Source organism: Euprymna scolopes, chromosome 45 (assembly GCF_053919585.1).
Source record: "Euprymna scolopes isolate OS-2025 chromosome 45, ASM5391958v1, whole genome shotgun sequence".
NCBI lineage: Eukaryota > Metazoa > Mollusca > Cephalopoda > Sepiida > Sepiolidae > Euprymna > Euprymna scolopes.
Genome location: NC_136526.1, coordinates 2,264,712 through 2,288,762, shown reverse-complemented (window position 1 = coordinate 2,288,762; position 24,051 = coordinate 2,264,712). Strand labels below are relative to the sequence as shown.

Sequence of the window (24,051 nt, the reverse complement as noted above, 5' to 3'; positions counted from 1 at the left end):
CGTGTGACTAGCTTTACGTGTTACGCTAATTGTCTTAGAAACGGTCTCGGGAAAATGTGTGGATGTCCAGTCATCAGGGTCTGTGTATCGAGAAGAAAATCATACCTGAGATGTTGGATGTGGGTGTGGCTCCTTTATTCTCTCAAGATGACCTCTTCACCCTGGTGGTATTCTGGTTGGAATTTTCTTTCTTCGTCATCCGGACCACTTCGTCGTTTGATGAAGGCGTTCATGGCAGACTCAATAAAACACACAACACGACACAATCGCAATATTTATGAGAAATTTTAACTATTTTCTTTCTATACATAAATATATTACAATATTTTACAATGTTTTACAATAAGGATCAAAAGCAATTGATACTTAAACTTTAAAAATTAATAGACTGAGCTGCATAGATAGTCCTAACTAGTGCTGATGGAAAGTGGGTGCTCGTTCACGGAGAGACAGAAACATGCGTGCTCGCCCCATGTCATCCGAACAAAAAAGGGATCGATCTAGAAAGGGAATTCTGGGGTTGCACTTCTGTGTATCTCTGCGCCCAAGGCCAAATCACCACTCGGCTATGCTGTAGAGTGCTAGCCACCGTGGCACTGAGATATTGTGCCACACAAAACTGCAGCATTCAAAGTTGGTGGCGTAACGACTGTCCCAACATGACACACATCCGAACTGATTAAAAATTAAAACTATGTATGTTTTGACCCATTTTTAACAGCTTAAAAACTATTTTAACCGGCTAAAAACCCATAAAGGAATAATCCATAAAAAAATCCAATCATTTGAGGCCCCTAGCGCTGCTCTGCGATTTTTAGTTTCAGAAGAGATACAGTTTGAAAATATGGAGACAGACAGACAGCCTTTTATGTAATAGATATACAAAATGTGGACAAATTAAAATATATTTCAGCGTACTTTACAACTGGGCAAAACTGGACCCCCATTCCCCACTAGTAAACAAAAATTTGTTAATAAGAATTAAAGTTGGATATGTCAACTTCAATGTTGTTTGGGTCTAACATGAAAATCTCTTAAAATGACATTATATATTAGAAAATATATATTTTTATTATCTTTTACCTTCTCCTCAACTCAATTAGTGGATCCCAGCTGGAATCCCGCCATTGATAGTCAAGCCGTAGATCGGATATACCGAATTGGACAAAAGAAGAACGTTATTGTTTTCCGTCTCATCACCTGTGGTTCTGTCGAGGAGAAAATTTACATTCGCCAACTTTTTAAACTCTCGATTAACAAGCAGACGACAAAGGAATCGAAAGATCCTTTCAGGTAAGTTAAAAAAAAGAAAATTAATTTTAATTTGTCTTAGTTTTTTTTCTCTCTCCCCAATGATTATTAGAGTTTCTTTTTTTCTTGTTGCCCAATGACAATTATTAGGTTGGTGCAAAAATAATGGCGTTTTCTATAATATAAATCTTTTTCGTTTTATTTTACTTCAGTCAAAGTTCTCAGAAATCAAGGGGCCCATAACAACCAGGGGCTAACACTTGAAGTCTATATGGGATACATATATATTCGAATGTTCCATTAAAGTTCTTTATCTCTCAAACACTGAGTTAGTAAAGAAATTGAGAACATAATTTTCCTCTCCCCAATTAACCATTTTTATACGTTGTAGTATATTTTTCGTTTTGGTCTCTTGGTCTTACTGGATTCCAGGACAAGAATTTATCTAGTCTGGTGGAGTATCCAGTTTCGTGCTGTTACTTGAGGTAACCTCACTTGGAGAAAGTGCACCATTCCTCGTAAAAGCTAATGTGGGTTAGCCATAGAAAGGAGATCTTATTTGGGCGGCAAATACTATGCGATTTTGAATATTTGGTCAGGGTTTACTTCTATGGAAAAAGTATCCTCATGCCAGGTTGTTTTGACAAACCCCTGTACAGAAAGAACTTAGACACTCGAGGACACTGTCTAGTAGGCATTAAAGTTCTCTTTTGACAGAGGTGACGGATTTTCACGAGATCGATATCATTTTGAAGCTCGACCCTTTGGATGACAAATATCAAAAAATTGGCCAAAAACATTAATTCCTTCCCCCTCAACTGGGCATTTTTCTACAGGGAAGAGTAGGGTTTTTTTTTCTCGCCAATATTTTCAAAGGTCATTTCGATTGTCTAGCCTTAATTTAAATATTTGTCACTTGCAGTACGGTGTTGGGTGCAACAGCTAATGCGTCACTTTTTTTTTTTTTTTCCCCACTTTATTTTCCTCATTTGCATCACAGGTTCAAGCCTGCCTGCCTACTACCACTTTTTTTTTTTTTTTCTTTTTTTTTTTCCTCCTTCACATCACCGGTTCAAGCCTGCCTTTTTTTTTTACATGGAAGTCACCACTTATCAAGGCCCGGAGGCCACTCAGGGATAAGGGTTATTGCGTGTACAGTAATCAATGAGATAGTATTGTAGTAATCATTAGTATTGGGGGTTTTGATAGAGTGTCTTACTTAAGGGGGCGGTTTGTCAGGAGTTTGTTTATGTTGGACTTGAAGACGCCCAAGTTGTAGTCAGGTGGGAAACAGGCAAACAACTCCAACTTTTCTTTTTGCCCAACACACACTTACAAACACCCGGGCAACGCCAGGCACTCAGGCTAGTTATATATAGGGTGTCCACAAAGTCTGGCTACATTATGCAGCCAGACTTTGTGGACACCGTGTATATATATATATTAGTTGAATGTTAAAAAAAAAAAAAAAAAAATATTTTTTGCACCAACAGAATAATTTTCAAAAAATGTTTTGGAAAAAAAAAAAAAAAATCCAATGTTTTAATTCGCAAAAAAATGTTTCATTTAAGTTAAATTGTTCTGAAAATATCCAATTTTACCTTAATTCAAAAAATGTTTCATTTAAATTAAATTGTTCTGAAAATATCCAATTTTACCTTAATTCAAAAAATGTTTCATTTAAATTATTAAATTGTTCTGAAGATGTCTAATTTTACTCTAATTCATCATTTGAGCAAATTGATTTTTTTTCTTTTCATTTTTTTTCTTTTTTTTTTTTTTTAAATAAAAGATGGATAAATTTGTATTAAAATTATCTAAATGTTAATATTTAATGTTTTCACGGACCTTAAGAATCTTGCCCCTTTATTTATTTGTCCCCTCCCTTCCCCCACGACAAGGGAGGGGTTGGACCGAGTAACTCACTTCCATTAGTCTGTTCATACTTTTCTCAACCATTTCTTAGATTTTTTTGTTTTAATTTTGCACAAACCATGAGGTAGTATCTGTTCTATAAGTGGTCCTTAGTCAATGTAGGGGAAACCCTTCATACTGAGACAATTACCATTGTTTTGGAAACTACAAGAGTGCCCCGTTTTGGGGGGGGGGGCTAATTTTCCTCCACATTAAAAACGGTTTTGTGTAATTAGCTTGCATGGGGAAGCAAATAAATAAACCGTGACATGGGAAAGTCAATTTTTGTCAGAACGGATTTTCCGGGATAACTCTGGTTGCCTCCCTTAGGGGCCATTATAGGGGTGAAATTGCCCCCAAAATCGTTTGTCTGTCTGTTTGCACTTTTCTCAATAACCACGCTATGGATTTTTTAACAATCTTGCACAAACATTTGTCATGGTGGCAAACGGATTTGTTCACTCGTGAAGGGAGACACCGTATGCTTTTTTTTTTTTTTTTTCAGCGGATTATCGAATGGACACTAGTCTACCAGATTATCAAAAAAAAATAGGTCAATATTTAAACATTTGTAGGGGTGCTCGATTTCTAATATAACGCTCTAGTAAATCGATCACCCATTTTAGAACCAATCGATATTTTTAGGTCAAATTTTGCAACTTTAGTTTTTTTGTTTTTTTTTTTTTTTCTGTTTTTTGTTTTGTTTTTTAAGTATTATAGCCTTTTTTTTTTTTTTTCTTTTTTTTAATTTCGCTTTTTAAGATATTAAAAAAATGGCTAAACTGCTCCAAAATAGCTAAATTTGCAAAATTTGGCCTAAAAACAAGGTGGTTCTAAAATGGGTGATCGATTAACTAGAAACTGAGCATCCCTTTGGCCTTTTAGCTAAGATCAAAGTGTAGTATCTGTTCAGATGCGGCACTTCCATTTTTTTTATTCTCTTTCAGTGGAGGAGAAATTCTTTACGACTGAGACAATTTTTATTTTTGTACCTTTTCTCCACGTTAAAAAACGACCCTGGTGTCTAACTCTGTCCCGTGGGGAGGCATTGTAAATAGGTACAAATACTTAAATATTGACTTTGTCTGTTTTAATTTTTTTTTTATTTTTTTTATCTAGTGTTCATTCGATAATAATTCAGTAAAAAAATTGAAAAAAAAAAAAAATAAGAATACAAAAAAAGAAGGTGGGGGGCAAGATTCTTCAGGTCCGCAAATGTTTTTGACTTTTGGGTTAAGTCTAATTTTAATATTTTTTTTTCTCTTGCAGATATTTTACAAAACAAGACCTAAAACAATTATTCATCGTTGACGATCTCTGTGTGTCAGAGACACAAATGCAACTGGCACAGATGCATGCTGGGAAAAGAGTTAGCGATGAAACTCTCGATGATCAAATAAAATTCCTTGAATCAATGGACAGTAAGTTACCAGTCCTTATAATTCGTTTGTCCCTCAAGCATTAATTTTTTTTTTTTTTGTTTTGTTTTTTTACCTGACGTGTAAATATATAAAAAAAATTTTTGTTTTTTACCTGACATGTAAATATATAAAAAAAATTTTTGTTTTTTACCTGACATGTAAATATATAATTTTTTTTTTGTTTTTTACCTGACATGTAAATATATAAAAAAATTTTTTTTGTTTTTTACCTGCCATGTAAATATATAATTTTTTTTTTTGTTTTTTACCTGACATGTAAATATATAATTTTTTTTTTGTTTTTTACCTGACATGTAAATACAAAAATTTTTTTTTTTTTTTTTTTTTTTTTACTTGACATGTAAATACGTAAATTTTTTTTTATTTTTCAATTTTTTTGCAATCAGTTTTTAATGTTGGTAAAATTGAATAGCCCTAAACTTAAACCCTAACCATCGAGAATCGTTTAGTTATTCTTTCTCCCATTAAATGGACCCAATTTTTCTGTAAATCAAATTTCTGCAACTTTTAGAGCCCAATTAACATTTACCATTTGAATAATTAGAAAAAATAAAATCATTTTTGTCTAAATTTAAAAAACTAAATATTTGGTCTCCCAACAAAGAGATTGGAATTCACTTTTGTTTGTTTGTTTGTTTGTTTGTACTTATCTAAATAACCATGTCTTGGATTTTGGGGAAATTTTGCACAAACTCTAGTCCTAATAAGAAGTAAATTTTTGCCAGTACGGATTTTCCGGATTAAGTCTGGTTGTTCCCCTTGGGGGACATTATGGAGGTAAAATTGTATGCTCGGCTTGTTTGAATTAACATTCTTACATTCTGTTGTCCTCATCTTCATAGTTATTTCTATTAACTTGAAAAAACTTGAAAATGTCTTGAAAATTGTATTCTTTATGTCCAGTAAAAATTTGTTGAAATTATCAAAAATAAAATTAAAATAAATTACGTTATAATTAAACATTATTCTTCAAGCCTTGAGGTTCTGGATATGAACTTAAACTATATCCGATAATGACGCCCCACCTTGCGGTCTTTGGGGAGTGTGGAGCCACCCTTAATTGACATTGCTCCCAGGTCCACTCTGACTCGGAGTGGTAGTACCTGTTAGGGTCCCAACTATGGATTAAATAGAAACCGACTTGAAAAAAAAAACAAAGATATTCTATTAAAAAATATTTCTTCAGGATCACTGGATTCGGCATTAAATAACCTGAAAAGGATTGATATGCCATAAAACAAAAACAACCAATCAAGCCTTGAGGAGCAGTGACCCCCACCCCACCCCCTTTAAAAAAAAAAAAAAGGAAAAAAGGCCACAAGTCTGATTATAATCATGCAGTAATCTGTAATGCTTTTATTATTTATTTTAAGCTGTGTTTGGTGTCAGCGACCATGATTTGGTCTTCTCTACTGAAGATGGTGACCAAGAAGTACAGGTGTCGAATTCAAGATTACAGACACTGGTAATTTTTTGTACCTATATCATATATATTTTTGTACCTATATCACATATATTTTTGTACCTATATCATATATATTTTTGTACCTATATCATATATATTTTTGTACCTATATCACATATATTTTTGTACCTATATCATATATATTTTTGTACCTATATCATATATATTTTTGTACCTATATCACATATATTTTTGTACCTATATCATATATATTTTTGTACCTATATCACATATATTTTTGTACCTATATCATATATATTTTTGTACCTATATCACATATATTTTTGTACCTATATCATATATATTTTTGTATCTATATCATATATATTTTTGTATCTATATCATATATATTTTTGTATCTATATCATATATATTTTTGTATCTATATCATATATATTTTTGTACCTATATCATATATATTTTTGTATCTATATCATATATATTTTTGTATCTATATCATATATATTTTTGTACCTATATCATATATATTTTTGTACCTATATCATATATATTTTTGTACCTATATCATATATATTTTTGTACCTATATCATATATATTTTTGTATCTATATCATATATATTTTTGTATCTATATCATATATATTTTTGTATCTATATCATATATATTTTTGTATCTATATCATATATATTTTTGTACCTATATCATATATATTTTTGTACCTATATCATATATATTTTTGTACCTATATCATATATATTTTTGTACCTATATCACATATTTTTGTACCTATATCATATATATTTTTGTACCTATATCATATATATTTTTGTACCTATATCATATATATTTTTGTACCTATATCATATATATTTGTGTACCTATATCATATATATTTTTGTACCTATATCATATATATTTTTGTACCTATATCATATATATTTGTGTACCTATATCATATATATTTGTGTACCTATATCATATATATTTGTGTACCTATATCATATATATTTGTGTACCTATATCATATATATTTGTGTACCTATATCATATATATTTTTGTACCTATATCATATATATTTTTGTATCCATATCATATATATTTTTGTATCCATATCATATATATTTTTGTATCCATATCATATATATTTTTGTACCTATATCATATATATTTTTGTACCTATATCATATATATTTTTGTACCTATATCATATATATTTGTGTACCTATATCATATATATTTGTGTACCTATATCATATATATTTGTGTACCTATATCATATATTTTTGTACCTATATCATATATATTTTTGTATCCATATCATATATATTTTTGTACCTATATCATATATATGACCAAAATTGAAACGACTTCATCTGTGTTTTATTTAAGTTGTATATCTTTTATTTTGATGAAATGTTACGAAAAAAAAAACAAAAACAAAAGATTAGGCACATGCTACTCAAAAATTGGGAGGGGGGGGGTCTTTGGTTATCCTCGTACCTTGGGTGGTTTATGCTAATCCTAGCTAGAGTTCTCATTCACCATAATACTGCAAAACACACCAAGGGTCGTCCTGCTTAAGATTCCCTGAATCAAATCTTTTTTTAAATAAATAAATAACGTATGTGTGTGCGTACATATATCCTTCAAACACGGTAGTGTTTGAATATATGGTTAAGTGGCAGTTTTAGTCATTTAGAACTGCTTTAAAGCTTCACCGCTCACTCATTTTTCGACCCAATTTCAAACAATTATTACAGTTTAAAGATCACCTTCTCAGCTATATTGTGAAAAAAAAAAAAAAATTCAAATTTTGTTCAGTAAAACAATGATGAATTTTCTGGTGTTCAAAATCGTAAAAATATGTAAGGGTGTGAGCGACGCTTTTTATGACTGGTTTCCGTAGCAACCACGTCGCTCCAGCGACTACTGCTGCTACTTATTTGAAAAGAGAAGTAACAAGTGAAACAGAGAGAATGAAAGGGAGATAATCGGGGTATTTTATTGAAAGCAGACGAGTGCCATACATTGTTATTACATATGTGTATGTTATGTTTATAGGGGGGAAAAATAAGACTGAAATTAAACAAAGAACAAGTGAATTTACTGGAAGTCAATAAATTGTACGATTGTTTCGGAAACAATGTTTTTATTGAGATAGACATTAAGTCATGGACAATAATTTTAACATATAGTTTTTTGAAAAATAAGACTGAAATTAAACGAAGAACAAATGAAGTCCTCCTGCTTAAGATGGCGTTCCATACATATATATTATAAAAATTTAATGGCTATCCATACATATATATTATAAAAATTTAATGGCGTTCCATACATATATATTATAAAAATTTAATGGCGTTCCATACATATATATTATAAAAATTTAATGGCGTTCCATACATATATATTATAAAAATTTAATGGCGTTCCATACATATATATTATAAAAATTTAATGGCGTTCCATACATATATATTATAAAAATTTAATGGCGTTCCATACATATATATTACAAAAATTTAATGGCGTTCCATACATATATATTACAAAAATTTAATGGTGTTCCATACATATATATTACAAAAATTTAATGGCGTTCCATACATATATATTACAAAAATTTAATGGTGTTCCATACATATATATTACAAAAATTTAATGGTGTTCCATACATATATATTACAAAAATTTAATGGTGTTCCATACATATATATTACAAAAATTTAATGGCGTTCCATACATATATATTATAAAAATTTAATGGCGTTCCATACATATATATTATAAAAATTTAATGGCGTTCCATACATATATATTACAAAAATTTAATGGCGTTCCATACATATATATTACAAAAATTTAATGGTGTTCCATACATATATATTACAAAAATTTAATGGCGTTCCATACATATATATTACAAAAATTTAATGGCGTTCCATACATATATATTACAAAAATTTAATGGCGTTCCATACATATATATTACAAAAATTTAATGGCGTTCCATACATATATATTACAAAAATTTAATGGCGTTCCATACATATATATTACAAAAATTTAATGGCGTTCCATACATATATATTATAAAAATTTAATGGCGTTCCATACATATATATTATAAAAATTTAATGGTGTTCCATACATATATATTACAAAAATTTAATGGCGTTCCATACATATATATTACAAAAATTTAATGGCGTTCCATACATATATATTACAAAAATTTAATGGCGTTCCATACATATATATTACAAAAATTTAATGGCGTTCCATACATATATATTACAAAAATTTAATGGCGTTCCATACATATATATTACAAAAATTTAATGGCGTTCCATACATATATATTACAAAAATTTAATGGCGTTCCATACATATATATTACAAAAATTTAATGGCGTTCCATACATATATATTACAAAAATTTAATGCCGTTCCATACATATATATTACAAAAATTTTATGGCGTTCCATACATATATATTATAAAAATTTAATGGCGTTCCATACATATATATTATAAAAATTTAATGGCGTTCCATACATATATATTACAAAAATTTAATGGCGTTACATACATATATATTTCAAAAATTTAATGGCGTTACATACATATATATATTCAAAAATTTAATGGCGTTACATACATATATATTACAAAAATTTAATGGCGTTCCATACATATATATTACAAAAATTTAATGGTACAGATGAGTACAGAAGCTTTCAATATTTGTTAAAATAAAATTTGATATTTCAGTTCATAACAGGAAATAGTTTTATTTTTCCTTTTTATGAACTCTTTCCCATTCAACACGTCTGTCTAATCATTCGTGTTCTACCACAGAAACTCTTTCCAACACCAACCCTTTCTCTAAACAAACCTACTAACGAAGATAATCAAATAAAACACGTTAAAATTATAGACTTCTTGTCTTTCTCATTTCTACAGTTTCCGTTCAAAATTTTGTGTAGATTCCAGAGTTCGACACTATATACGTGAAGAAGGTCTGACTTTACATCGACCGAAACGTGAAAATAATGCTCAGTATATAAATGGTAGTTCGGATAATTCAATTAATGCGTTCTAAATCCCCCCCCCCCTCCCCCGTGTTTTCTGCTTAAAAATATTGTGGCATTTTGTGTTCTTGGACAGGTGGAGAAAGCTGAAGAAGCGATACGCAATGAAATCAACGAGGAAAGTCGAGCAAACAGCAAGAAGTTTGTGCCAGGAATCCAAGAACGCCGTCCGCCAAGCCAGGAAATGTTGCCTAGTGAACCAGCAAAATCTTTAAGCAGCCCATTGTTCACTATGTACGCTGACGAAGGAAACCAAGACGAAGATTCCGGTCCGCGAGAAGTACACCACAGGAAGCTTAACACTGGTCCCAATTCCGTTCTGCCTTCTCCAGATGCAAGTAAGTACCACGAAACCTGCTACGAATGAGACAAAAATTGATGAGGAATATTTTCTTCTCTTGCAGCAGCTTTTAGTATTTATTTGCTTTCCCACCAAAGCAAAATGTGACACAAGGTCGTTTTTAAAGTGGGGTTAAACCAGCTCCCGGAAGAAAAGGCAAAAAGGGCATTCTGGTTGGGACCAAAAATAGTAATTGTCCCAGTATAGAGGGTTTCCCCTCCATTGACTGGGACAAATTATCTTAAGTGCAGCATCTGCCTTAACAGATGGTATTTATTTGCTCCCCCACCGAGCAAATTAGGCACAAGGCCGATTTTTAATGTGAGGAGTGAAGGGAGGGGGAAGGGAAAAAGGGGACCAGCTCCCGAGAGGTGGGAAATGGGAGCTGATTAAAGGTCAAGCATGTGGGGTTGCCCCCACATCTAGTCTATGCTAGTCATAGCTAGTCCTAGCTAGTCATAGCTTGCAGTATCTGCCGGAACAGATACTACACTTTGATCCCGGCCCGAAGGCCAAGAAATATTTATTTGCTTCCCCACTGAGCAAATTAGGCACAAGGCCGTTTTTTTAATGTGGAGAGGGAGGGGGAGGGAAAAGGGGACCAGCTCCCGATGGGTGGGAAATGGGAGCTGGATAGTGACAATTGGTATGAAGGGTTGCCCCTATATTGACCAAGGTCTTATATGTGGGGGAAACCCCACATATGGTCTTTGCTTGCAGTATCTGCCGGAACAGATACTACACTTTGATCTTGTTTATATATTTTATTGAGAAAGAAAAAATTGAACATAAAAAACGTACAAAAAATTCAATTCAACAAAATTAGGCACAAGGCCCTACAAGAAGTTGGGAGGGGGAGGGTACAGGGTCTTTTTGACTATGTAACAGATGAGACTTTGAAGTCTTACTCTTGACTGGCAACATTTACCAAAATACCTCAATCACTCTGTGGATCCTAATCTAACTAATAACCCCAGCGTTCAATGTAAAATTTAACTATGTACAATTTGTATATTCATTTCTGTATGTTGTGTGTGCATTTTTTTTTTTTTTTTTTTTTTTGTGTATGTGTGAGAAAATAAAGTTCGATTTCATTAGAAAGAGTTCTTGAATTAATTAGCATAAAATGTTCGTGGAGTGGGAAAAAACTAATGAAAATGTTCATTTCAAAAATAAGGAAAAAACTACTAATGTGTTGTTAGTAAGACCCCCCTGTACTATTCTATGTGGCTAGATCCCCCACTGTTTTCCGGGGAACCGAAAACAAGCAGAGCATCCCTAATGGGGTTTGGGGAAGTCGCCTTAATGGAGGTGGGAGAAAATAAAGCAACGGATGGAGGGGGTAGGAAGGTGACCTCTGAGTAGGGGGATGACCGGGGGCATCAGAAAATAAAGATGAGGAGCAGGGGGGTTGGGCAGACTCAGAGGTTCTCTAATACCAAAAAATAAAATCAGGAACAGGATCTCATTTGTACCACCAGTCAAGAGTTACTTTACTGAACTTATAATGCTAACCTAGGCGGGATGGGTTCCGTAGGACCCAGCACCGCCCATGCCATGCCTAAGGAGGGAACACGTATTGAAACTTGGCTCCTCGACGGATGCACAAACTAGTGCTGTGCACCCACCTATTGTAAAATTCCACTCTAGGCAACCTCTTCCAATCGCATCTGATCTTTACTTTAAGCAAATGTTTAAAGTAAACGATCAGATCCCGATCAGGAACAGATGTCCCTTCGTGGACCAACTTGAGGCGCGTGATCCAAATGGTCATACGCGCTACTGCTAGGATCGCCAGGAAAACCAAACTTTCCTCCCTGGGGAACGGCGGCTCCATGTTGTACACAAAAGTTCCTACGTCGAGATCGAGCAGACACTCGGCATCGATGCGAGCTGTTACCCCCTCGACGTACTTTAATAGGGGCTGTATCCGGCTGCAACTAAAAAACACGTGCTCGATTGTTTCGGGCTCGCGTTCGTCACAGCACGGACAGAAGCGACTGGTATGTTCTTTATACTGGAAAAGTACGTCGAAGAGGGGCAGCGCATTTCGGACCAGTCGCCAAGTCAGGGAGAATTCCGAGTTATTCAGAACCTCCCGTCCCGGCGCCCAACACCATTGAGAACGGACAACCTCCATCTACCATCCCATCCGCCTACAAAGTGGATCCTTCGCGGTCCCCTCCACTAAATCCCAATACAGTTTCTTCGTTGGCTGATCGAGGACATTGGTCCCCGGCAAAGCTCTAAGAGCGGTTCGGCATTCGGAGAAGAACTTGGACTCCCCCTTCGGTCTACGACGACCTTCTACCGAAGGGTTGGGTTTGAGATTGGGAAATGAGTTCTCAACCACAGGGACCCAAGGAGCGTCTCCTTCAAGCGAACGACCCAGGAAAGCCAATCTCTCGGCGTTTCTATGACACAAGAGACTGGGCTGACCCAGGCCTCCCTCGCTCGGACTTTGAACACAGACCTCTCTGCAGACATAATGCTTACCCTCGTTCCACAAAAGTGAATCGAGGCGCCCTTGTAAGCGGGTTAGTCGTTCTGCAGGGAGAGGAAGTACAGACAAACGGTAAAGGATGAGCGGAAAGACGTATGTAGCACACGCCTCCGCCCGACCCTTCAAGGACAATTTCCTTCCAATCCAAGTCTTTACTGACGATTTGACCTTAGACTGTACTTCCGACCAATTCTTTTCCAGCTGAAGTCCCGGTCCAAACCAGACACCGAGAATGCGGACCGGTCCATCGGTCCAGCTGAAAATACCTGGAAGCGAGTTTACCCCGGTCCAGGCCCCCAACCGCAGGCCAACAGACTTGCTACGGTTGAAGATGACCCCTGTTACTTCTTCGTATCGAGCGAGCACCTCGACCACCGCTTGAACGTCCGTGAGGCAAGACACGAACACGGTGACGTCATCGGCGAACGCAGAAACCCTGGCTCGTGTGCCTCCAGGGAGAGCTATTCTGCGCAAGACTGGTGTAGCTGCCTCGTCCCTTAACTTGCGAAGGAGGGGTTCCAACGCCAGGACATACAACAGAGGCGACAGCGGACAACCCTGTCGCACCGACCGAGAGACAGCGAATGACTCCGACAGCTTACCGTTGATCTGCACCGCTACCATCGGCCTGTCATACAGAACAAAGATCCACTTGCGGAAGTCCGGATTAAATCCGGCGGCCTCTAGCACAGATCCTAGGAACCGATGGTCGACCCTATCGAATGCCTTGGACTGATCCAAACTGATCAGCGCGGCTTCGGCGTCGTCTTCTGTCCCCTCTATGATCGAGCGTATCAAGTGCAAATTGTCTTGAATCGATCTCCCCTTCACAGCATAAGTCTGGTCCGGTTCGATCAAGTTTTCCCTCCCACCATGCCGTTGACCTTTCCTCAGCAATGTGATCACACCCTTGGTCACCTGTCCAGGGATGGAACCCTGGGCAAACCAATGGTTGAACATATCCTTCAGAATAGGGACCAACATGGGCGACAGCCTCAAGTAAAACTCGTAGGGTAAACCATCAAGCCCCAGGGATTTGTTATAGCCGACCTGCTTCAACGCAGTAATGACCTCATGTTCAGTAATAATACCATCACAGCTAGCCGCCCGAGCCGCCGTGAGGCGGGGCGAGTCAGCCAAATAGCTGCCAAACTCATCAACCCTGAGTCCGGGTAGTTGGGTGAAGCGCACCGATAGATGCTCCCGAAACCCCTCGCAGATCTCCCGAGTCGATACTAAGGGGTGTCCTTCCAGGTTATGTACTTTACGAATGTACCCATCCGAACCGCGCCTTAAAGCAGCCTTACGCTCAACAGCGTCAACATTCACAGCCTCGTTAGAAACTTTGTTTAACCTAGCCCTAACTACTTGACCTTCATACCGCTCGCTAGCCAAGCGGTTGAGATCTTGTTTAGCTAGTGCTAACTCTAGGGGGTCCCCCCCTCCACCGCCCGGGTCAGCTTATCCTCTAAACGCTTCTTTGCCTTAGCCTTATCTATCGCGAGGCGTTGGCTATAATGGACAGAGAAGCGCCTAATTTTGGCCTTGAGACTAACCCACCACTTACTCCCTGTAACCGCCCCCACTAAAGCCCGCTGAATTAGCTCAGTGTCCTTCAACCGGTAGTCCTCCAGCTCCAACAAGGTGCTGTTGAACTTCCAGTATCCGGCCAGTTTAGGCCTAGCACTTAAGTTCAAACGGGCCATAACAAGTTTATGGTCCGAGTGTCCTAGCAAGTGGAACGTGGGGCAAGATAGGAAGTCTACATCGCCTCTTCTAACTAACATCCGATCCAAGTAAGTGCTTGGATGGGAAGGCACTACAGGATGCCACGTCCACATCTCCCGCCCCGGATGATCCAGACGAAATCTGTCGACGAGATCGCACGAGGCCATCAGGTCAGACAGACTGCTGTCACACCACGCTGACCCGCTAGTCCCCCCGACCTTATCTATTTTGGGATCAAGGATTGCATTCCAATCCCCCATTAAAACTAACCGTTCCGGATCCACTAAGAAGCCCTCCAACCGTCGAAAAAAGGTTGCCCTCTCTACAGCAGCATTGGGAGCATAAACAGCAACAATCCGAAAAACACTACAATTAACAGCAACATCAACAACAAGCGCCCGCCCGTCCTCGCCTGCGTGAACAACATTCACCGACGCTGACAGGGTGCGACTCGCTAGCAAGGAGATTCCACGACTAAAGGTATTGCCATATGCTGAGTAGACATCGTAATCGTTTACCAGCACCTGACAATCCCCGTCACAAACAAAGTGGGTCTCCTGGATAGCGGCAATATCTACCTCGAGGGACACCAAGTCTCTCACAACGCGCGAGGCCTTGCTTCGACACCTGATGCCCCTCACATTCAATGTAGCCAAGTTCAAAGACATGATCACTTACCTCAAACACTGTCACAGACGGGTCTGAAATCCTTGGCAGTGAGGACATGGCAGGCCTGGCCAAGGCTGCCGGTAAGTAAATCCGATGAAGGTGATCCATCCTTGGCCACGCCCCCCACGTCCAGGGGGAAGGTTAGCTTGAGTGCCCTGTATAGCGATGGGTGTACATACATGGGGATTCTACCCTCACATTTAAAGAAAATGTTGGTCAGCGAAGGATGGTCCCTATCCACCAGCTGCTGGCCTGGGATCGCATTCTTCGCTGCCTTAATCATTGCCCACATTCCTCCAGTCCTAGCGTCCTTGTTGACCCTAACGAAAGTGGTCAACAAGGAAGCGTCCTTGAATTTAGTGGGGTCTGTTACTAGGTCTCCACCGACTTTTTCAAAGTTTTTTAGTTTATTGTACTGGACCTTCTGTTGTCCTTTAAGGTCCGGAGCCGGTTGGAGAGGGTCTGTTTCACAAATCCTGCTTCCTGGCAGGAAGGGGAGCTTTTTGGTCCGTTCAGTGCGGACTTTGGGAGTGGGGGAGGGGACCTCTTTTGGTTGATGGGGAGGCTGGGCGCTTGGGGAGGGGGTAGCCTGCTCGTTTTCTTCTTTTTGGCTCCTGTCACGGGATGAGGGGTGGGAAGAGTTTCTTGGGGCCTTTATAGGAGAGGGGGAAGGTTGTTCAGGTTGCTGGGGTGTTGGGATCACAGGGGGCTCATCCTGTGTTGTTGTTGCGAGGGAGTCCTTCTCAGTCTCAGTGGGGGTAGGGTGGTTTGCGCGTGTCTTGCGGCTTTTCCTCCTCCTGGCCCTCCTGATCTCTGTTGCGCTCAGGGCCATAGAGACTGTTGTTGTCTCTTCCTCTGCCTCTGACGCGGCCTCCTCCTCAGATTCTGGTAGTTTCCTCTTGTTTGAGGAGGAGGGTGTCTGTGTGTCCATTTTCTCCGTCTCGCTCTTCGGTTGTTCTTGGTCTTGGGTGACTGTCTGCAAGGATGGCTGTTTGTTGATCTTGCCTTTCTTTACGACCGTCACCCAGCCTGTCGGTACCTCTGGAGGATTTGCGGCCGGCGCGGGAGCAGCGGCTTGATTTGTTGTCACGCTTGTTCCCGCCGCTTTTGTAGGCTTCTTCCCTCCATTCCTCTTTGGACAGTCCTTCGCCATATGCCCTTGTTGTGTGCACAGCCAGCAATGAGGCCTCCTCCCTTCCACTATAAGGGAGAGTGTCCACTCTCCGAACTTGAGTGTGGCTGGGATGGCGTAGAATCCAGCCTTGTCCAGGACCATCTGTACTTTGTAGTCCCCGGTCATGATGTTTCTTAATCCGCGGACCGGGGTGACTTCCTCTACGTCCGTCCCCATACTGGCTTAGGATAGCCCCCAGTTGTTTGGCCTCCATATAGCAGGGGACGTTTAGAGCAGAAACATTTGCTCTCCTCTTGTTCATATAGATGGGTTGGAGCTTTATGTTCCTGCTCTGATGGCAGGTCCTGGACAGCCTGACTGCGTCTTCGGAGGTGGGGAGCAGAACATCCCAATGTGCATAACTCCTTCTACAGATGTAGTTGGCGGGAATGTTCTGCTCCAGCAACACGTTCATCATGGTGTCCTTGTTGACGCCCGTCAGACCCCCTTGTCTTGGTGTCTGAAGTTATCAGCGAGAGCACTCTTTTCTCCAGAACTTCCACTTGACCCGGGAGGGGTTGGATGTTGTTCCCCTGGGTATACTCCTTGTAAGTGGAGTCGAAGCGTGCTCTGTAGTCTTCGGGCGTCAACTTCCCTTGCTGCTCTTTGGGGCCCCATGCCGGTCCTCCATCCTGGTGGGTGTCAACTGGACTCGGGTTGGGGGGCGTAGCTGGTGTTGTGGGGCTCTCTCCTGTTATGGGCTTTTTTGGTTTCGGAACTGGGCCGTTACCAGGCAAAGTAAGCCATTGTGTCTTTGGCGTTGTTTCGTCCTGGCTTGGTTTGCTCTCCGGGCTGCTCCCCTTTCTTATTTTCTTCCTTTGCTGGGTGGCTGTCCCCTTGGGGGATGGAGGTGTCTCCCCTTCTGGTGCCGTGTTCCCAGCTGGAGCCTTTGTGGGTACTATCAAGGGTGTCTCTCCTTCCAGCTTGATTTTGTTACCACTGGCCGGAGAGTAACCCCTTTCCCGTATTTGGTCCTCTTGGGGAGTGTTGGGGGGCCAATCACTGTCTTCCCCGCCGAATAGTGAGCAGATGGAGGCTATTACGTCTTCATTTAGCTCCTCGGTTTGGTCCGCGGTGCTGTTTTCCTCCTTTTCTGTTGGGGAGTCGCCCTTTGGGGGAGCGGGGGATGGGTTCCCCGGTCTTCCTCCCTTGGTTCTGCCGTCCTGGGGTGCAGCTGGTTGGCTGGGTTCTGCACTTTCCCCAGCTAGTGACTTAACGGCAGCTTTTTCCGCTGGGTTGCCCTCGTGGGGAGCGGTTGCAGGTGCTTTTCGGGGGGTCGCCGCGGGCTGCGGCCCTACCCTCCCACTTTCTTCCAAGGTCGCCGCGCGCCGGGGCCCTACCTTGTTTCCTGGCGCCGTCTCGCCGGGAGATGCATCAGCTCCCTCACATAGGGAGTCGTTAGCAGTTGAGATGCTGCGCATTTAGGGTGAAGTACTCCTCCTGCCTGGCATCGTGGCAGTTGCACTGGCCGCTGACGCGGACCAAAGTGTAGTGGGGGAAAAGAAAACCCAGGGGAATGGAAGGGGAGGAGGGGGAGGAGCGGACTTTGAAGAAATTAGAGTTTTTGACTTCCCCTCACGGGGTTGTCGGGTTAGCAGCTCAGATCCCCCCGCGAGGGGGAGAGCAGAGAAGAAAGACACAGTGGGTGCTAGCGGGTCAGAGTGCCGCGTCGCAATTAAGAGAGAGGGGGGATAGGCATCCCTGCCCACAGAGGGGAGCAGAAACGAAGCATCCGCCCTACCCCACGTCACCCTGCCCACTAACTTACCCCAACCGAAGCGAGAAAGAGAACCCTGTCTGCTCGATCCACTGGGAGAGCAGCGAAGATAGACAAAGTTTGGGCCTGGCAGGTCAGAGTGCTGCTCAGGCAATTAAGTGTTGAGAAATTAGACCATCCCAGTCTCGAGAAGTGAGACCGAAACGAAGAAAAAACAACATGCAAAAACAACAAATGAAAAAAGAAGGTCTCAACTACCAGCGACAGTGGTGTTGGTCCCGAGATTCCAGTCTCCCAAAAGAGGGGATCGGTTTCCGGGTCCAAGCTCCCACAAATGTGGAGTCGGTCCTCTAGGTCCTGACTCCCCAAAGGAGGGGGTCGGTCTTTGCTAACAAAAGTTAGTAAGAAAAAACACCTTAACCTAGCCCGAAAGGTGGTGGGTCAAGTTTAGTAACTGAGAGAACAGATACTACACTTTGATCTTGGCCCGAAGGCCAAGAGCTATTTCACTAAAGAAATGTTGGGAGTCTTATATATAAAATTCACTATGTCTGTCTGTCTCCATTTTTTGTATCCCTCGACAAAGGAGGAATTGGGCCTAGCAATTCACTCGCGTTCGTTCGTTCGTTTGCACTTTTCTCAATAGCCGCATCTTGGATTTTTTAAAATAATTTTGCACAAACATTAGTCATGGTGAAAGTAAATTTTTACCAAAACAGATTTTCCAAGATAACTCTGGTTGCCCCTCCTAGGGGGCCTTAGATGGGTAAAATTGCCCCCAAATTGTTCATCAGTTTGCTTGTGTGCACTTATTTCAATAACCATGCCTTGGATTTTTATTTTATTTACTTTTTCTTTTCTTTTTTTTTTTTTAACCTGCTAGAAACGAGACAAAAATTGAGGAGGGATACTCTTTCTTGCGCCAGCTACTTCACTAAAGAAACGTTGCTGGTCTAATATATAACATTCACTATGTCCGTCTGTTTGTCTCCATTTTTTAATCCTCTCGCAAAGGAGGGATTGGGCCTGGCAGTATGTCTGTTCACACTTTCCTCAATAACCACGCCTTGGATATTTTTTAAATTTTGCACAAACATTGTGCAGTTTTCTCAAGACTTGGATCTTTTTTTTAAATTTTGTACAAACATTAGTCATGGTGAAAGTTAATTTCTCACTTGTGGATGGGGACCTTGCATGCTCGGCTTCTTTCAAACTGGATCTCCTCCAAGACTCAAGGACGCAGATCAGACCAAAGCGGGTCAAATGATTGCAGTTTTTGTCGACTATTCTTCTATCTATATCTATAAAAGTGAGTGTGTGTGAGTGAGGAAACTTCTCAACCTATATACTCAACAAATTTTTTATCTACAGACTTGAAAGTTAGTATATAGGATAATCAAACATGTGGAAAAATTTTTAATCCGTTTTCATCCAGAAAAAGGGGCAGCTAAGGGGTAAAAAAATCGTGACATGGGAGTCATCGGGTTTCATGTTTTTGCCGTTTCGCAAATACGCATGCCTGAATCGTTTATGTTAGAGATTTCTTATGTTAGAATAAGTAGGTTTGAAAACACTTTCAATTTTGTGTCATGCTGGCCTAATGGTTATCGTACTTGACTCGGTGTCTTTAAGTTTAGCTTGAGTATTTTTTACTTACAAGAATTGAACGATTTAGAAAAAAAAAAAACTAATACTTGGATTCACATTTCAGTTTCTATATTAATTAAAATATATTTATGCATATTTTATGACTGGGCATAATTTTAGAACTTTTTATATACTCCCTAGATTGTAATATCTGCGATTTGTGAACAGTTGTCGCCTCTACATTTATTGTGAGCGAATTTTAAAAAAAAAACAAAAAACGCCTTGGTTTCCAGTGTTTGTTTGTCTTTTTCGAGTAAAGCGAAACTGAATCGGATCAAATCAGCTCGCTGGCCTTCGTGGCCGGCACGTCTTGAAGGCAAGCAGCTTTGATCAATGTGGGGAAAACCCTTCATATCAGACAATTGCTATTCATTTGAAAGCTACCCCTTTTTCGGGGGAGCTTAGTTTCCCCAACATCGTGAGGAAACACGGAAAGCTTAACTGGCCTTCAGCCAATGTTTATTTCTGCACCTGTGTATTCACTTAGCCTGTCAACTTTTTGATGACATGGTTAAATTTGAACACTTTTCACTTCCTCTTGCATCGTAGAGTAGTAGCGCTAAAATGTCATGTTTTCTTTCACTTTCTTTTCCGGCTTCACGTCACGGGTTTGAGCCTGTCTGGCTACTAAACATTTTTTTTTCTTTTTTTACACCTCCAAACACCTGGGCAATGCTGGGTACCCCAGCTAGTTATATATAAATTCTTAATGCTGCAATGTTTTAAGTTATAAATTTATTAAATATTTTACTAGAATATCTTGTCTTTTTCTTTTTCATGTTTTAATAACTCGTCCTTTTGTTTTTCTATGTTTAAATCTTAACCATATTAATTTTCATATTCGCATTTTTCTATGCTATATATATATATATATATATATATATATATATATATATATATATATATATGCTAGCAAAAGTACCGTCGTTGACTGGGTCCAAAAACAGCCTACAGAAGATGGACTCTGATTTATGAAAGTATGATAGGTTATGAAAAGGAAGGGTTGTAATGAAATAGCTTCGAATTTGGGGTTATCAAAACTAAAGCAAAATATGATGAAAGTAAAAATAAAATAGATAAACCCCATAATTTATTATACCATACCTGTTTACACTGAAACACTTATCACAATATTCTGTGGAACTAATATTAAAAAAAAACTTGTTAAACTTTGTGACATATTTCCATTCTATAGAGGTCAGGCGCGAACGAACACCCCGTAATTTTATTATATCATATTTCTTCAACCTGAAACATAATTATCAAAGTATACTTACGCAAATAGATATGAAAAGTCTTTGTTAAAGTTTGTGCCTAAAAAAAATAAGCTACATTTAACATCCAAATGAATTCTTTGACGATGATAATTACGAATTTCAAAAGGCGAACCATTATAAGATACATCTGCCTTACTTAAAAAATGCTAGGTTTATTTTGGTGTCTTTCAAAAAAAAAAAAAAACCACCCAATATTTTTGCTGAGGAGCAGACTTTTTCAAAAAAACTATATGTTAAAATCATTGTCCATGACTTAATGTCTATCGCAATAAAAACATCATTTCCGAAACGATCGTACAATTTATTGACTTTGTTGTGTTCCTTCTTATGAAACAGATTTTTAATTTTAATTATAAATTATCAATCATCTTACTAAACCTATATATAATATCTTCCATCAGACTATCCATTCATGTGTAATCACCTTTTTCTTCATCATATTCCCTCTGCTTCACTTTTTTTGTTTTCAAGTAAGATCTTTGACTTGTTGTTTCATCAAATACTTTTGCATGCAAAATCCGATCCCGCATTTTGCTAATTCTTACCCTCTGATGAGAAGGAAAGTATTTCTTCGAAACTCCGCGGATTAAGGACTATCCACTTATCAAGTGTTTCCTTTTCAGATTAAATATGTTTTTAACTCTTTTTCAAAGTGTTTTTAACATGTTTTATTAACTGTTTGCTTGTGTATATATGTATATCATAGGAAAAGTAGATAATGAAAATAAAATTGAATAAATAAGGATATTCCTTGATCAATGAATAAATCAAACATTTTAATTTAATTTTATTTTTTATTTTTTTTTATTATTGAACTTTTTATCTTACAAAATTTTACTTTTTGTTTGGCTTCTGACTATAGTCCCGTTTCTTTTTTTTTTTTTTAGACCCGGCAACAGTTAAAAAAAAAAAAAAAAGTCTAGTCTTGATATGTGATGATCAAATTATCGTGATCCTTCATCTTTCAGAACCTCAAAATGATGATGTCATCATCCTGAGTGACACGCCCTCCGATGTCAATGATGAGAGCAATGAAATTGTCATGGACAGTGAAGACGAACAGCCTTCTCGTTTTGGAGAGTCTCGAAAGAGCAACTTTATTGCTTTCAACAAACATCATGAACGCCAGGAAATTGATGCCAATGAAGCAGTACAGTCACCTGAGATTACGCCTAGAAATATTGACTCGCCCAACAGCAGGGTAAGTCGTTTTCTATTTTCTTTTGTGTTTTTTTTTATTATACATTTTTCTTTTTTCTTTTTTTTTTCATTTTCATTTTTTTTTTTTTCATTTTCATTTTTTTTTTCATTTTCATTTTTTTTTTCATTTTCATTTTTTTTTTTCATTTTCATTTTTTTTTTTCATTTTAATTTTTTTTTTAATTTTCATTTTTTTTTAATTTTCATTTTTTTTTTCATTTTCATTTATTTTTTTCATTTTCGTTTTTTTTTTTTTCAATTTGTTTTTTTCATTTTCATTTTTTTTTTTTTCATTTTCATTTTTTTTTCATTTTCATTTTTTTTTTCATTTTTTTTCATTTTCATTTTTTTTCATTTTCATTTTTTTCATTTTCATTTTTTTCTTTTCATTTTTTTTCATTTTCATTTTTTTTCATTTTCATTTTTTTCATTTTCATTTTTTTTCATTTTCATTTTTTTTCATTTTCATTTGTTTTCATTTTCATTTGTTTTCATTTTCATTTGTTTTCATTTTCATTTGTTTTCATTTTCATTTGTTTTCATTTTCATTTGTTTTCATTTTCATTTGTTTTTCATTTTCATTTTTTTTTCATTTTCATTTTTTTTTCATTTTCATTTTTTTTCATTTTCATTTTTTTTTCATTTTCATTTTTTTTTCATTTTCATTTTTTTTTCATTTTCATTTTTTTTTCATTTTCATTTTCATTTTTCATTTTCATTTTCATTTTTTTTTCATTTTCATTTTTTTTTCATTTTCATTTTTTTTTCATTTTCATTTTTTTTCATTTTCATTTTTTTTTCATTTTCATTTTTTTTTCATTTTCATTTTTTTTTCATTTTCATTTTTTTTTTCATTTTTTTTCATTTTTTTTTTTCATTTTTTTTTCATTTTTTGTTTTCATTTTTTTTTTTCATTTTTTTTTTTTCATTTTTTTTTTTCATTTTTTTTTTTTTCATTTTTTTTTTTTTCATTTTTTTTTTTCCATTTTTTTTTTTTCATTTTTTTTCATTTTTTTTTTTTCATTTTTTTTTTTTCATTTTTTTTTTTTTCATTTTTTTTTTTTCATTTTTTTTTTTTTCATTTTTTTTTTTTCATTTTTTTTTTTTCATTTTTTTTTTTTCATTTTTTTTTTTTTCATTTTTTTTTTTTTCATTTTTTTTTTTTTCATTTTTTTTTTTTTCATTTTTTTTTTTTTCATTTTTTTTTTTTTCATTTTTTTTTTTTTCATTTTTTTTTTTTCATTTTTTTTTTTTTTTCATTTTTTTTTTTTTTCATTTTTTTTTTTTTCATTTTTTTTTTTTTCATTTTTTTTTTTTCATTTTTTTTTTTTTCATTTTTTTTTTTTTCATTTTTTTTTTTTTCATTTTTTTTTTTTTCATTTTTTATTATTTTCATTTTTTTTTTTTTTTTTTTTTCTTACAGACAATTTTCTATCAATTCTTATATATTATAAAGTTGTGATTTCAAAGATAAAAAAATATATCCATATGACTTGGGTACATCAGCTTGAATCAAAACCGAAATAAATTATGAAGAATTCTTGGTAAAATTGTTTATAAAAAAAAATTAAATGACTTCAGTGTCATCAGTTATAATCAAAACCAAAACTTATGAAAAATTCTTGGTAAAATTATTTCAAGAAATGGAAGTCAATAACAATTAAAC

At 36.9% G+C, this 24,051-nt stretch overlaps 1 protein-coding gene across 2 annotated transcripts in view; it reads left to right on the top strand.

The window, feature by feature from the left end:
• The window catches only part of LOC145269129 (uncharacterized), a 127,482-nt gene that overhangs the window by 93,027 nt on the left and 10,404 nt on the right, over positions 1-24,051 (top strand). For both annotated transcript variants that reach the window (XM_080124731.1, XM_080124730.1), the window contains exons 14-18: positions 1,104-1,293; positions 4,435-4,586; positions 5,981-6,072; positions 10,207-10,468; positions 22,154-22,386. In XM_080124731.1, the coding sequence (XP_079980857.1) occupies positions 1,104-1,293; positions 4,435-4,586; positions 5,981-6,072; positions 10,207-10,468; positions 22,154-22,386 (929 nt within the window). The remainder of the gene's footprint in view (positions 1-1,103; positions 1,294-4,434; positions 4,587-5,980; positions 6,073-10,206; positions 10,469-22,153; positions 22,387-24,051) is intronic.